The sequence below is a fragment of the Pelobates fuscus genome, chromosome 3, assembly GCF_036172605.1.
Source record: "Pelobates fuscus isolate aPelFus1 chromosome 3, aPelFus1.pri, whole genome shotgun sequence".
NCBI classification, from domain to species: domain Eukaryota; kingdom Metazoa; phylum Chordata; class Amphibia; order Anura; family Pelobatidae; genus Pelobates; species Pelobates fuscus.
In genome coordinates this window covers 27,580,632-27,597,643 of record NC_086319.1, presented here as the reverse complement: position 1 = coordinate 27,597,643, position 17,012 = coordinate 27,580,632, and the positions used below count along the sequence as shown (strand labels likewise).

The following is a 17,012-nucleotide window of genomic DNA, read 5'->3' as shown; positions in this document are numbered from 1 at the left end:
TACTGTATTATTGCCGGGTAACAGAACCTCTTAATGCCGGCAGTCCATTGCTCAACTTCAATGTTCGGAGACAAAGCTGAACTCTGAAGTGGTAGATTATGTTCTCTTTATTAGATTATCAGCTCAAGTGTCTGCCTTTAGAACTATGTTCTCCTGAAAAATAAATTATCCCAAATTAATGACCCCAGTGGTCGGTCCAGCACCATCACCAGAACTGAGGCTGCGAGATATCCTATATTCCAGTTTACTTAATTTTCATGTGAACAGTTTTACTACTTGCTATATGATACGATATTAGGACATATAGGCCTCCAATTTTATATTTTTGGATACATTTTTCAAGTAATGTTTTTCCAATTATTGAAATCCAAAAAAAAAGAAAAATAAATAAAGAAACATATATATATATATAAAATATATTTAAAAAATATCAAGATATTACTACATTTATTTTTTCATAATATCAAATCCATTTTGAAAAGCCTGTCCAGGAGTATTAAATCAAGGCCCATGATAGATTTACATGCAAAATAGTAACTAAATTCATACATTATAATAGACATGAAATAACAAAATAACACTTGCAACTTCAAAACATACAATTTCCAGTGTCACCCAGTAAAATATATAACATTTATTATACAATTTATTGCAGCTATCATCTGGATTTACTATAGCCTTATGGGCTTTTTTTTTTGGTGGGGCAGCAAAGTTACACCGGAATTGCTATTTACTAACAGGTGTAATATTGCTGTGATACCAGATAGTAAGGACTCATCCAGGGCGTTAGGAAACCTTAAGTTTATTCACAAAATGGAGTCGCGGTTTCTTGGTGTCTAAAACAGCCTTTTTGCTGGTAAAAAAATACCCCATTTAGTGAGACCAGGTGGAAGCTCCCTCTCAATGAGCGATTCCAGTAAAATTAACCCTTTCAATGCCACACTAGACAGAAATATAAATGACATGCTCAGTATGTGATAAGAGAGAGCCGATAGCTCTTTTGGGTCTCTTTCCTATTAAAAGTAAATAAATTATACTCTAAAAAAAATGAAATAAAAAACAAAACAGAGAGGCAGTAAATGACTTTTCTTTTTTTTTTTTTTTTCACCCCGTCGGTTGTGATGTGGCATGTAATACTTAAGATGTCCAGAGCTGTGGGCCATGAAGGAGGTCATTGTGGGTTCTCATTTGTCAATCATAGGGTGTGTTTGTTTGTTTATTCATGTATTATTATGTTTATTGGGGAGACATGCATTTTTAAACTCTTTTTTACTATTTATAGCATACATACAGTGCCTATGCTGTATACATACAGGGACAAATGAGTTTCAAAAGGAATTTCTGTGCGTACCTTCTTCCCAGACAGTGGAGTTATTTTTTATTGTGTTTTTATTTTTTTTATTTTGTGCATTCCAACACATGGATAGGTTGTAGCAGGCTTCATTCGTAAGCTTGAATTTCTCAAGCTAGTATGATAATATGGCTCTGTGTTTGTGACATCAAAGAAATACACTGTACTTTTTGTGCAGGGGGGTTTGAATCAATGCTCGATTGTGCGTTTTTATATTTATCTCAATCTGATTAATACGACCTTAATATGTTTTATAGGACTGTGGTTTGATCATTGATGGAGAGCAACGTTGCGGACTACTGTCTCTTTCCTCAGAGTCCTTGTCAAGACTTTCACAAGCACAAAAAAGGAAATGTACCACCGGGGACGCTAAAGGTAAACACTATAACCATGTACTCTTATATGCTCTGGAGCAGCTTTATATTTCTTACTTTTAACAGCTTTATGATATACACGCTACAAGGACAGTCCTGTTGCAGAAGTCCACACTAGCAAAGGTTTTGTCTTAGTCCAGCTGAGAAAAACATGTCAAGCAGTCATTTTATAAAACAAATATTTCATGAGATGCTCCATTATCTTTCAAATATATATAAAAGATTTAGCAATCAACATTGAAATCCGATTTTTGTAAGATCACACATTATTATTATTATTATTATTATTATTATTATTATTATTATACCATTTATTTAGTGCCATGATATTCTGCAGTGCTTAAAAAATATAAATGAACAACTTTGTATTATTCATTTAAGGGTGAAATAGAAACATTTTTTCATTTCTACTCTCTTCTGTTTGTCCACGCTGACAGTCAGGTGCAAAGGACAGAGCTTATAACAATGATTGACAGTTTCCCTTTAAAGGGATACTATAGTCACTTGAACAACTACAGCTGTAATATATAATATAATGTAGTTGTTCAGGTGAGATCTAATGCCGCCCTATGAAGTATGTGCGCATGTGCGGCAATGCTGCGCATGCGCACAAGGGAGCAATGACGCTTCCAAATGGAAGCGTCTGATAGCTCCCTGCCCGCCTATTTCGTTATTTTGACAAAATAGGGGACGCAGCTTCACGAGGCTCCCGGCACTGGAACCAGGTGAGTAAAAAGGGCTGCCTGGAGAGTCCCTTTATGGTAACATTGATAATGCAACTGAAAGCATTAATGGAAATATTAAGTTATTTATAGATTGTAGTTTTTTTTTAAATTGAATTTTAATTACTTTCTGTACATAAGTATTCAGTAGCTGATGACAAATTAAGCACATGTTAAAGAATGTAAAATGTGTGCTTGTTTCACCTTACTATTCATTCAAGCTTATTTATATTTTTAGATAATTAAACCTTTATATTAAAGGGTTACTCCGAACTACCATAACCACTTCTGCTTGAAACATTGCACATACAAAGAAATCTGTACTTTTGTGCCAGAGGCTAGTTACACCACTAGCATGTAACTCTGTGCAAAAATGATGTCTATCATCAGCATCCGAGTGACAAATGTAATGAGCTTCCCTTCTTGCAGTCAGCACGCCTTCAAGGAAAAGTTTAGTGTCTCCTCTCTCCCTGTCTGCACTCCCCACCTCACTCCATTTTAAGCATACTTTTTTTTATCATTAAAGTCCTCCTCCTCCTCCTGGGGGGCGATGCCTGGCACCCAATTTGGCCGGTGACTAATGAGAGTATTTAGAAAATTGGGCAGACTAGATGATATGTGCCGTCCCTTTCTATGTTTCCATGTCTATGTTTCTATGTACTCTGAGTTGGTGAAACAGTCCAATTAGATGCTTCTCTATGAAAAGCATGTGATTGGTCCACGAATTATGTGGTGTGACATCACACAAGGTGTAGAAATGAAGCAAGAAGGGCCTCTACCAATGCAGAAGGTAAGTTGTAATTCATTTTTTTTATTAATTGAGGGGATCAACAAGCTCAATAGTGCCCAATAGGGCATTATGAAGCTAAACAGGGGTGTTGAGAAAAGGGTTATTGTAACAGTATAGTGTCCAAATCTATGAACACAGACTATATAAATAACACAACTCACGCTATCTGGGCCCTGCCCTCCATACCCTTTAGGGCCCATTCAACATGTGATGTACATCCGTAGACTGGCATCCATACAACCACAGTTATCCCAGAGCAGATGTGTGTCTAATTAAAATCACCAGAACAAGCTTGGGTTTGTTATAAAATATCACTATAAATTATGGCATGACTTTATCACATGGACTATAGGCAGTAGAACACGTGTACAGTTATTCAACCTCTTTCATTCTGACCGTTCTGAAGAGTCGTTTCTTACTACTATGTCGGGAGCTTTTTACATTGACAGAGAGGTTTCTATGAGTTGACACATTTGTGATTTACACCCATTCTCATAAACAAACAGAAATACGTCTTTTAACAGAAATACGTCTTTTGCAATCATTTTGTTATTTCTAAATTGATGTTTTCTTTGCTGAGAGTACTGGGAATGAGTGGCACTTGTCGTTACCATTTGTTCTCTGTACAACGAGCACACTTCATCATTTTTCTTTACCTGTGAATAGGCCATGCCACCAAATGTGCGGCTCTTTGTTTATGTCAGTTTGTCTGCAAACATGACAGCCATACGTTATACATAGTAACAGTATAACGGAACAAAGACAAATGAATAGGGTTAATACCTAGTATCATTTTACAATGTAAAGAAAAAAATCACTTCTCTTCTGTATGAATTTTCTGTTTGTATAGCACAGGGACTGTCTTTAGCTATGAGTGAAATCTTTTCTCCAAATATTTCACAACAAAAGCTCTCTGAAATAGAACCTTTAGTCAACATTGCAAACTTGTGCAGTTATTCTTGTATAAAGTGTCTGGAAATAAACCCCAATGACTATGGTTCTCACAATTTTTCCGAATTTCAATAAAAAGTTTCAGAATTTAAAAAAAAAAAAAAAAAAAAAAAAAGTTTTCTGAAAACAAGTAAAAAAAAAAAAAAACACATGCACTTTGCAACTCAAACAAGATAACTGTTCAGAATATATGTGAACAAATAAACCATGGTGGCCAGCGCGGGTGACGTCAAGTCATCATGGACAATACCAGCTCATAGAAAAATCCAGTCAATGCTCATTTTTGTATCTTTGTAACGGCACCCCCAGGCATAAAAGGGGTTAAAAGCCATTTAGGAGATATTCCCCTTCCAGATACAAAGGCACCAATCCGCTGAAAAGGAAACCATATGAATGCCGTAAACAGCCGAATAGGAAAAACCATACGAAAGGTTTACACTCCTAGCAGTCGAACTGGAACAGCATACAATAAATCCCCCCAAGAACGAGACAAAGCTCCGTGTTGAGGGTCAAGCCCTGAACAGACAGAGCTGTGGGTTTATTGTTCTTATATACACATTCTTACACATTAGTACCACCCACAGGGTTTTGGAAAACAACCAATACACATGTACAATACACTCAGACACTTCCACACAAAATCCTCCCCTCTGCCTGTGATACAATTACCTTACACAATGGGTAATGTAATTATCACAGGCAGAGAAATACAGTTTTTCCACATTATTCATAACTTTAAAAGTATGCATCACATTCACATAAAACTTACATTTCCAGAATTATACTCCATATACAAACATATGTCAAAATCATCCATATTGGTCCATTGGTTCAAAAGATAGATTGAAGTCCTTTGTGACCAAATGAAGCATGGTTTTTCTGCCCAAAACCAGTTCCACATAGTCTTCTATCCTGGAGATAATTGAGAAGTAATCCAATTATCTCCAAGGACAGAGGCAAAACTCCATTAGCCACATGGTAGCAAAATACAGTAAAATACAATAAAATACACAAGGTTACATTTATTTCATAAAATACAGACATGCAACATATCCCCAGATTGCTTAGGTCTGAGCGCACATTATTACTGAATGGTGCTCAGACCACACACATACAGTTCAATTGCCATGGAGCCAAAGACTTCTATTACACGAATAGGCTCCATGGCATAGCTATCTGGGTTAAATAAGTTCATTCAGTAAAGCTGAGAATCTACCGAACGCCAGGGCAGAAATACATGAATAGACCTTTCTGCATAGGAAAATAAAGTATTTAAATGCCGGTCCATAGTCAAAAGGCAGCAGGCAGGCAACCAGGCTCCTCCAATGCACAGTGGCGAGCTTGGTCTCGTCACAATCTTCAATGCCCTTAAAAAAAAAAAAACAAACACAGACACATGCACCATTGCCATTTTACAACGCAACTTGAGAAAAATTTAGACCAATGACTATGGCATCTGGCCAGTAGGGCATTGGTCTCACAGCTGAGACAGACCTAGCCAAACCAGGACAAATTCCAGTAGTGAGTTTATTTACAATGAACTCTGTGCATGTCAAAGCAGTGTGGAAGAAGTTAAACCTGATTTTGACTTTAGCCAAACACCATACACTGCTTCCACATATGGCTCTTGCAAAGGTCATTGCATTCGGATTTTCTCAGAGCAATTCTATACAAATCCTTCTCATTGAATATTTATCTTGGCCCAACTTCTCACTTTTGAACTGCATGTGTAATTCGTACTGGCATCCAATGAACTTTACTCCTGTTTACATTTCAATTTGGAATATTTGACATTATTATTTTGTTTTGTTAAACTTTATGTTTATACACATCTGCTGTGTATATTTCTGTTTGTTTGGAGAGGATACAATCTTATATAATACAGGTAAAAAGGTATTCACGGACTATGTTTTTACCTTTTAATGAGTTCACTTACTTTGCTTTCAATAAACCCATTATTGATAATTTCCTATAATCTCACATATAATATTTTTCCATTGCAGTATATATCTACACAAGTTTATATTTAAATCAGTAGCAACAGAACCTATTAAGTTGTGTTGATCTAAAAAAATACAACGACTAATACATGTTGTTCCAATATTGTTAGCAGCTACCAGGCATATTTCCAGATTATTATCCTTCTTGTCATATTTCCCAATAATATTTCTTCCTTTTCTCCTTATTTACAAGATCCCCATATCTTTCCATAAATTACCCTCAATATTTTCCACTTTTACATCTTTTTGGGTGTAAAAGTGCTGAAATACAATCTTTTGGGTTCCATGGTGATGGCTCCATATTTAGGACTTTGCCCAAGAATAGCACCTATTTCGGCTTGATAAATCTCCACCTATTTATACTGTCTGCTAAGAATCCCAGAACACATTCCACGTTGAAGTTTATGATACATTCACAGAATCCTGTCATTTTAGGCCAGTGGATTGTTCCCTGTATGAGCTGTGCAGACAACAGAACCTGCGATTGGAGGGTGATGTCCTGGCAGCCATATACATGTCACCATCATATCTTATCAACAAAGGCATTACAGCAATGCTTACAGGACAGAAAGGTATGTTGTATTACAGGGACGTGGCTTTTATTGGGACATTTCATAATAAAATTTTAAAAAGTATGTGTGTATATTACTAACCATAGCTTCCATTTACATTTTCTACGGACAATATTCGTTTTAAATACATCAAATCTAACTTAAGTAACAACAAAAATATAGTGTTGTGTGAATTGTTGTTTATTTAATCATTTCAAAAGGAGTAAGTGGTTAAAATCCATGACGATATATACTACATAAAAAAACATAGACATTCACAGACAAATATGATAGAATGCAAGTTGTTTTATATATTCTATCAAATTTTTCCTAGAGTAATATATAAATATATGTATATATACATTTATTTATTTTTATTTATGTATAAAAATATTTTACCAGAAAGGATAAATTGAGATTTCTCTTTTTTTTTAAGTATGTCCGGGGCCCATACATATATATATATATATATAGTTCTTTCATGTTCAATATATTCTGTTTTGTCTAATTCTTTAACGTTCAACACGTGCCTAGTTATTTATCAAAGCAATCAAGATGAAAAACAGAACAAAGAGACGTAAAAAAAAAAATCTTGTGCAGTCACCCAATCAGGGCAAAGGGAAATTTCTTGTCTTTTATCATAGATAACATTTATTAGGTCTTAAGAAAGACCATCAAGAAGAATCCACTTAATTAGCATGACTTCCGTCCAAGGTAATTACTTTTTTGTTTTTTTTCAGTACATAAAGCCCCAGGGAATAATGCTAGGGCAGTTTATAACTTTGTACTATGACATTGACATTTCCGTTATATTTAAAATAACAAATACAGTATAATGTGTGCTGCTGGTGATTAATGGGACCTGGACTGCACTTTGATATTTTCCGATATACCGTAGACTTTGAAAGCGAAATGCGTACTATTTGATGCTGTCAGTACATGTTCTGATGGCAGAGACTTTTTAACTCTTTGTTAGACACATGTGGACACCGTGTTGCAATCAAACAAGTGTACAAACTCTTCAGCGCATTATGACACCAAGTCTATTTTTCTGAATAGTCTTGTGTCTGCTCTGTGTAACCATAACATTATTGACAAACAAATGGAATCAAATGATAATTTTGCACCTTTTTTAGATGTTCTTTTGGTGCAATTTATTAAATCAACACAATGGATGTATCAATATTTTCTTTACTTTTTCCACCAAAAAAGTATTTTTTTTTATGCCTCTCTAAATTTGACAGTCTTTATGGAAATGGATATTTCTACGGATAAAGACAGAATTTGGGTAGAGAAAAGTCAACACTTTTTAGTAGAGGTGTTCACGGAACTAATTTCTGTTTTAGTTTCTTTCGGTTCGTTCTGAATATTTTTTTAGTTTTTGATTAGTCGAAATTCTTTTGCATATCTAAAGGATTCCTCTGAATTCAATAAAAAGTTTTGTTTACTTAACAAATTTCAACAATTAAACCCAGTAAAAATAAATGCATGCAATAGGTGATAGCCACAAAAAAAACCCTATGGGGGTATATTTATTATAGCTTTAATCACTCATTACAGCTCTTCAACAAATGGCACCAAATTAATCTTCATTAATCTTTCAATCTTTTTTTCATTTTTGTACAAAATCAACAAAAAAACTAGAAAAAAAATGCAATTTTTGATACATCCAAAAACAGATCCAAAAGTCTACATTTTAGATCAATTTTAGAAAAATGCAAACCAATTAAAGACCAAAAATAAAATATACTTTTCAAAACACATTGATAAATTTCCTACACAATCTGTGCTCAGGTGTCGATACCCATCATGTGACATAGTGTAATAATTGTCAGACCAATCATCATTAACCAAGAACATCTCTAGAGTTAAATGGTTACTCCAAGTACCATGACCACTTCATTGATCAGAGAATAATCCCTTACCTCTCGGAAGTGTAACTCCACCTTCGATAGTTTCACTAGCCAGCTCAGAACAAGAGCAAAATTGGCATCTGATGCCAGCATACACGGCATGTTGGTGTCAGACAGCTAATGGTGGGAGTAATGCCAGCTGAGGAGGATCAGGCTTTCAGAATTTACCCTTGGCTCTGGAATGGAGGTAAGTTTTAGCATTTATTTATTTTTATCTTTTTTTTTTTAAGTTTGGTGTTTATGTTTGTTTATGTGATTATGAAAACACTGTTTTTTGTTTGGAATAACTCTTCAAGGATTGTACAGTTCTGGTTCAAGGAGTATATTGAAGAAGCCTCAACTGAATGTTCTTGAGTACTAGTTTAAAACAATCTTTTCCTAATTTAAAAAGTTGATAACTTCACTCAATCTGCCAGAAAGCTCCAGAGGGACAAATTACTCTCGCTAATGGAATCCTCATTGTTGGCTTGATTTTATTCCACTGGCAACAATCAAGTCTGGGCCACAAGCAAATTGCAGCATCTCTCCAAAATCGAAACATATAAATATTAAAATATTAGAGAACGATCAGTAGTTTTCATAGATCTGCTATCTGCATATAACTAGCAGAGCACTTCACCCGACAACATTTCCTGATCCTAAACTAAAAGTGTCCTTCTAATAAGGAAAAAATAAACACTTTGAGACAGGACATTGAAGAGGGTGTTCAAATGTGTTGAGATTTCATCCTTAACCCCTTAAGGACCAAACTTCTGGAATAAAATGGAATCATGACATGTCATACATGTAATGTGTCCTTAAGGGGTTAAACTAGTAAATGCGGAGAACCAAGAAGTGAATTATAATTTTTAGGTCAGAATAGCGAAGATGTTAAAATAGTTGTTGACTTTTTGCAGTTTGGGTATTTTGGCCTAACACATTTGATTCCCTTATAAATCTTCATATTTCCCAGTCTAATGAAACACTTTTTTTTTGTCAATATGAAGGCATGGCCTGTGTGGACTAATGAGACGATTGGTCTAGAAACAGATTTGCTATGGATTTGGCATGCAGTCCTCGAGATATGTGTTTAAATACAAGATACGTCTAACATAAATTCTTACATTGGCATATAGATAACAATATTTTCTGCATCTTGCTCGCAAATGATTGATGGGTAACATGAATATGTTCTTTCCTTAACAATCAGGTTCTGTTTATCGGAGATTCAACTAACAGAGGCATAATGTACTATTTGATAGAACGAGTAAATGAAACCTTGCAAGAATGGCAGAAGTCTCATGATATGAGATTCTACAGAAATGTAAATCAAGAAAGGACAATGGTTGGTTACTCATATTATCCCCAATTCTGGATCAACGCTACTCAACGGCCAACCTTTGAACTTGCACTAAAGCAACTACTTTTCAGGTACTACTCATGTTACACAAATCCTTCAGTGGCATGGTCTATAGATAATTCAAATTCAAATTCAAATGCAGAAACACACCTCCAGTGGCTGTTACATTGAGAGCCACTGTAGGGTCTTCCACTGCACTGACCAAGTAAAACTTGATCACACGATGAGATAACCCCCATGGGATAGCATTGATCTTACGCTCATGTGCATCAAGTCTCCAAAGCTCCTCCATGATGCGTGTTGGTCTGATTACACAAGAGGAGGCCATGCTTCCTCCATGACATAGGCAGACAAGTACATAATACAGATTAAGGAACAGAGCACACATAAAAATACAGTTTTACCTTTAAGAACGCTACCTAAAATCTCCTATCTCAGCACACAGATATGGGGATTCAGTTCCATCATATGGCCATATTGTGTCAAGCCCACCACTACTTAAAAGTACTCCAATATCAGTGGGTCCTACACTACTTCCAATGTGGGAGACAAATTAAATAGTGCTAAATAAGCTAAAGTGTATTTTACAGAATATATATACATAGAAAAGGTGTGGAATTAGTGGCGCTGTGTAGTATTATCGTATAGAGATAAAATAGGTTTTAGCTGTTGTATACACTCTGTGGGTACTCCTTATGACCCACCACACATAAGTATTCACCAGAAAAAAAAAAAAAGATCTAATGGGTGTAACCACCTCTCAGACCTTCAGTCTTTAGAGTGCAGCGCTATATTTTTTTTTTTATAAATTCTTTATTTTTTGCGTGCATGAAAGTTACAAGACAGCCTACATCGCCACAACAGCGTTTGTAAGCCTAAGCACATCATTGTTATTGTACAGTCATGGCAATGAAACAGTGCACATTTTTATATAAGAGCTAACACATAGCTAGATTCAGTGTTGGATAATTACTACATAGATATTTACTGGTTTGTTCTGCGCTGTTTGGTAGAGATCATGCTTATATGGTTATTTCCGTGTTTGCACAGGGATTAAATGTAATGAGGTTTGTGGTCACTGTAATGGGCACAAGAATACGGTACAAATCTTTACGTTCTGTGTCGCTGTGTTGCATGTTGCTAGCTAAAGTGGTTAAACCTCTAATCAGAACGCTGCTGAAGTGCTCCGTGCATGCATAAGTCGTACAAGGTGGGTGTCTTAGTGTAGTGTAAGAGGCTGGGGGATGCGGACTGTGGGTAAGATTAGTCTCTTCACCAAAAAAAAATAAAAAAATTGATATACATAGTACATAACTGATAACTTATAAAAACATTGCTACATTCGCAGTTAAATCATGTGTTGTGCTAACCAGGTTAGTGCTTAAACCCTTATATTTTATGCGACCATGTGTAGTGGAGGTGTCCTGGCCATTTAAGTATGTCATGTACCAGTCGCAGTGTGTAGCGCCTCGGTCCATTCTCATAGTAGACTGAAAAAGTTATAACTAAAATTAAGGATTAAAACGTTTCTACTAAAATCGCTAAGAAAAAATACAAACGGCTTAACGGAGGCTTAATGTGGGTAGCCGTACGATATCCCCAAGCTCACTGGGTGAGGCTAAGTATGTTCAGTGCCGATAGTGGACTAGCCTGTGCGTGTCCGAATTAAGCCTAGGCACTTTAAAGGGTCGTGGGGGGGGGGGTGGTATGGTCAGTTGACCTCTCCTAAAGGGAGTAACATGCAATTCAAGGTGTATTCTAACTTATATACTTTAACTGTTAAAACAGGTAACTTGGTGCCATAAAGGCCTGTGGTAAAGCAATAGGCAGCCTGGGGCCTCAGGTGGGCTCAGTCCCGGTCATGTTTACTGCAGGTCGTCGGGGAACAAAGGGTGTGATCCTGTCAGGGTTCCATCTGCTCTGCGGCTGGCTCACTCCTTGGGGCTCTTCAATAGTCAGAGCGTCCAGTGGGAGTCCCAGTGTCGGCAATAAGGCCTTGGCTTCCTGAAGGTCTCGTACCTTATGGTCAGTCCCTCCGTGTTGTATCCTCAATGTGCGGGATTGGTGCCATTTATAAGTGACTCCTCGTTTCTGCAGCAGCTTTGTGAAAGGTCGGAGCGACCTCCGCCATGCCAAGGTGCCCCCAGTGAGGTCAGTATAGAAGGATAAATCCATCCCTTCAAACGTGTATGGGGAGCAGTCTCTGGTCGCCGCTAGTACTGCGGTTTTGGACGAATGATGCTGGAACTTCACGATGAGGTCTCGTGGTGCTGTGGTGGGCGCCGAGGCTGGTTTCGGGACTCTAAAGAAGTCATCAAGGGCAACTGCTTTGGCCTGCCTCGTTGGTATCAGAGCTGTCAGGAGGCGCCTGAGCAGGTGCGGCAACTCGGCCTGTTGAGTGGCCTCTGGGATGCCTCTAATCTTTACATTATTAGCCCGGCGTGCGTCCTCCAGGGCCGTGAAGCGGTGTTCGTGTGCCTCATTCTGCCGTTGAAGCTCCTGAACCACTTGCTGGAGAGAGGTCAGTTGGTCGGTACAGGCGCCGGTGGTAACCTCCAGCGCTCCCATGCGGCCTGTCAGGCCTTGTATTTCATTGCGGATCGTGGCGACGTCTGCTTGGATTGTTTTCTGAAGGTCCGCAAGGAGCGTCTTCAGTACCCCCGTAGTCACCGGAGATGCATCCGCTGTCTGGGTTACCGGTTTCTGCTTTGGTACCGGGGTGAGGTCCGTCGCCTCTTCTCCCGAGGAGAAGTCGTCCGACATCTCTGAGTAGTTGTCCATGTAAACGGCCATCTTGGGCCTAGCAGTTTCACGTGTCTGCTGCAGGAGATCCACAATATTCGGACCTGCCCGCGCGCGGTCTGTCCTGTTTAAGTTTTTTGGTTTTTCGTCCCATTGTCTCAGTTGTTGCTGGTTGTCTCGTTGGGGAGCTCAATATGCTGGGAATAGCGGTAATTGGGCAGTTTATGGCCCGAAAAAGCCGGAGCTCTTTTGCTGTGCGACCGTTCAGCTCGGTTGCTGGCTCCGCCCCCCCGCAGCGCTATATTTAAAGGAGAGGTAAATAAATTCCTCTTCAAAGTGTTTAAACACTTACCCTCTATGTACCACTTGGTATATAATGTACATGAAAGGAAACAAAAATAGATATACAAATAATTGTGCAGTATATTTAGTAATGCCCCAAAAGGTTGCGTGAGTTATGAATACAAGTTAACTCACATTTTTTAGATCTTATAATTGGAAAAGGCTCTAAAAAATGTGAGTTCACTTTTATTCTTAACTCTCGCAACCTTTTGGGGCATTACTAAATATACTGCACAATTATTTGTATATCTTTTTTTGTTTCCTTTTATGTACATTATATACCAAGTGGTACATAGAGGGTAAGTGTTTAAACACTTTGAAGAGGAATTTATTCACCTCTCCTTTAAATATAGCGCTGCACTCTAAAGACTGAAGGTCTGAGAGGTGGTAACACCCATTAGATCTTTTGTTTTTTTTGTTTTCTGGTGGATACTAAAGTGTACTCTAATAATCTATTGCAAGAGCTTTGTGAATAATGTGATAAAAACTGAATAAAAAAAAAATGCAGTGTCATAATTAAGCAATTAAAGTTTTGATGTATATACTCACAATGCATATCAAATATCTGCTCTATACCAAATTAAAATTATTATTAATGTGCCATTACTATCCAAATCTTCTTCAAATGGGGGGCGGGGCAGGGTATTCAACTCAAAAGGAATCTGGTCTGTACTCCAAACGTATACAGAAAAGGAAAAACTGGAATTGGGGGTACTCCTGGCAGAGAAGTAAGCAGCGCCGAGGGAACCTTAGCACTGTAATAAGGTAAGTAAAAACCTTTATTTAATTATGTTGTGGGTAAGATTTTCAATAGACATTCTTTGAAAACATTCCCTGGTGGGATTCCCAGGTCACTGCTAATCCAAATGTGAAAAGTTTGTTGTAGATTCCTATTTTGATTTCCGTTCTGGATTTTAGATCACGTCCGCTGAAGAACACAAACCAGACCATATTGGTAGTTGGCGGAGTCCAGTGGCTCAACCCAAATCACCTGAAAATGATTTACAATGTTTTGAACAGGTAATGTCTTATACACGGACTTTGGCAAAGTCAGTTGTTGGAAATGTTATGGTTAAATGTATTAACTAATTGATTTATGGGAAAAAAATTATGAATATTGATATCTGAAAGCAACACTTATTTATAGGTGTTTTTTTTTGTTTTTTTTTATTAAGCAATTTTCAAGTTTACAGTGAACATCATTTGTACCAATCTGCATACAATTGCAATGTTTACAGAATTTTTTTTTTGTTATGTGGTATCATATATACGCGACACATGTGTCCACTCTAAACAGATTTTTTTAAATGAGAACTAGGATTGGGGGGAGGGGAGAGGGAGAGGTGGTGGGGGGGGGGGGGGGGGTATTTATAGGTGTTTTTAACAAACTAATGCTCACTACCAGCTGGCTAAGATACTGTTGGATGGATGGATGGATGGATGGGTAGACTGACAGACTGACAGATGCCAAGACAGACATATATACATTTTGGTATATTCGCTCATATACACATTCACACACATACTTTATTAAAACATTTTTTTAAAAAAAATACTAGCCTTTTTCAAAATATTAAAGGGATTTACAGAGGAGAATATGATTGGCAATGCAATTACCATATGATGGGAAGTGACAACCTCTCACTGCTTAGCTAAGCATCAAGAGACAGGTATATTTGTTGTATTTTCACCCTACATACAATTTGATTGATTATTGGTGACGACAATCCCCCTTAGACCAGGAACTAAGTTGCATACAATACAATAAAGGTCTGTATTGTCAATCTTCTAACATGTTTGTAATTATCTGTGGACACAGGAAATGCCCGCACTGCCAGTCAAGATTGGTTTTAATAAATGTTCATACTGCAAGAATTAAGTTACCAGGTTATTTTCAGAAATGTTATTGCCCCCATCTTACTGATTTTGTGGAATAAATGTGTCCTTCATTATGTTAATATATGCTAATATAGGTCTAATATATTCTTTTTGCAAGCAGTCAGTGAAAAATCTGTGTTGAGGTTGATTTATAGATTCAAAGTGATGCTTTCCCACAATGCAATTCATTCATTCGCAGCTTTGAATGCATGATTTCAAAATAACCTTGGGAAACCACGGACAAAGCTAACTTAAAAGAAGGGCAACCATGTAACCAAAATACATTAAATGTAGCATCGTCCTAAACTCTTCTGTAAACCTGAAATACATTGCAACAATTCTGATGTTAGAATTATGTTATTGAAATACAGAAATCGAAAGCATACAAGGCATGATAGTGGCACTTTTTCTACACCTATAAAACAAATCGATGCAAAATGCAAAATGCAATCTGAATATTTCCAAGGCCATTTTAAACACCGATGGGTTGTGGAAATCATGGGGATTTAGTCACACCCTGTGGCCACCTTTCCCAATATTGATACGTTCTAACCAACCTGCCTAACAATATGAGAGGTATTTACACTGAATCGTTGTTGAACTTTAGGTGTTTTTGTAGAAGATATAAGGTGGTAAATGGATGATTCTGATTTTGTTTTTTCCGGAGAAGCTGCAGTACTGTGTAATGTGTTTTCCATTATTGTTTTTCTTGCCTGGGAATGCATTTTAATCCCATATTAACACAATGTATTTTTCATGCCTAAACCACAACGCTGAAATGTGTCTTGTTCACAGGGAGAACCTCTCTGATATTTTGGTTATTATAAAATCCACAGGAATGGGCTTCCACCTACCTGTATATGGCATTCGTTCTTTGTCACAGGTAAGTAGAATGCCTCGATTATTATGTTTTTGTGTATGTACCTGACGGATAGTAATTGAGATATGTACAGACTTGGAGAAAAAGGTTTGCCTCGCAATCAGCTGTTATTCTTTACATTTTTAAATTGTTGCGTTCCCAAATAATTATTTGTGTTTGACTTATAAAAGAAAGATATACATTGCGAAAATATTCGGCTTGGCCAAACCAAATTTCCTGAAAATATTTTATTTTTCCAAGACACCCAAATTTTGTCTGAATCTTAGTTCATTTCAGCAGAATTTCTCTTGAATCTCTCTGTGTATAAAATCCATATTTAGCTACTGTCCCCTAACCATTAATCATCTTTTTTTTTCCCTTCAATCATTTCTATTATTATTTTTTATCGCACCAGTGGTGGAACTGATAATCACAAACTGAAACAAACATGTTCGGCATTGCGGGTTTGAATTGGTTCTAAATTCGGGTACATTTAGTTTCGGAGTTTGGAAATTTGTCAGATCACCCGATTGGTCTAAATTCAACTGAATTGCAGTTTGGCCTGAAACGAATCTCCACGTCTAATGTCCAACATGTACTAGATGTCGGGTTTATTTTCTGGGTCTCCTCTGTGCCGATAGTAAATAGTGAGAACCAGGAGTGAGAAACATCACTGAAAATGTATTTATGATTTCAAGTTGGTTTTGAATAATTGTCAATATGCACTAGAACCCAGAGGCGTGTAAAAGAGGAAACCACAATAACAATATATTAGAAATGACTGTGTGCATGTTTAATAAACACATAACAAAAATAAATCTCATGCAATTTTGTATTTGGCGGTATATTAACATATTGAATAATAATAATAATTATTATTTATATAGCGCCAACAACGTCCGCAGCGCTGTACAATGGGTGGACTAACAAACACTTAATTGAAATGAGTTGGATGCACAGAAACAGAGGGGTTGAGGGCCCTGCTCAATGAGCTTACACTCTAGAGGGAGCTGGGTAAAGTGACACAAAAGGTAAGGGTAGGATTAGAGCAGTAGATTGGTAGAATAGTATTCACTTAAGACTTAGTGTGTTTTTTTAATGACAGTTGCAGGAGAGGAATCAAGGTGCGGGGCTGAGTGGGAGCTATTAACAGTTTAATTGATTTAATTGATCAGCAGTTCTGGAATATTGTCGGAGGTA

At 37.1% G+C, this 17,012-nt stretch overlaps 1 protein-coding gene across 2 annotated transcripts in view; it reads left to right on the top strand.

Moving 5' to 3' along the window:
• Nucleotides 1-17,012, top strand: part of CPED1 (cadherin like and PC-esterase domain containing 1) — a 187,979-nt gene that overhangs the window by 157,758 nt on the left and 13,209 nt on the right. For both annotated transcript variants that reach the window (XM_063446835.1, XM_063446834.1), the window contains 5 exons: nucleotides 1,609-1,726; nucleotides 6,624-6,760; nucleotides 9,842-10,062; nucleotides 13,994-14,095; nucleotides 15,749-15,836. In XM_063446835.1, the coding sequence (XP_063302905.1) occupies nucleotides 1,609-1,726; nucleotides 6,624-6,760; nucleotides 9,842-10,062; nucleotides 13,994-14,095; nucleotides 15,749-15,836 (666 nt within the window). The remainder of the gene's footprint in view (nucleotides 1-1,608; nucleotides 1,727-6,623; nucleotides 6,761-9,841; nucleotides 10,063-13,993; nucleotides 14,096-15,748; nucleotides 15,837-17,012) is intronic.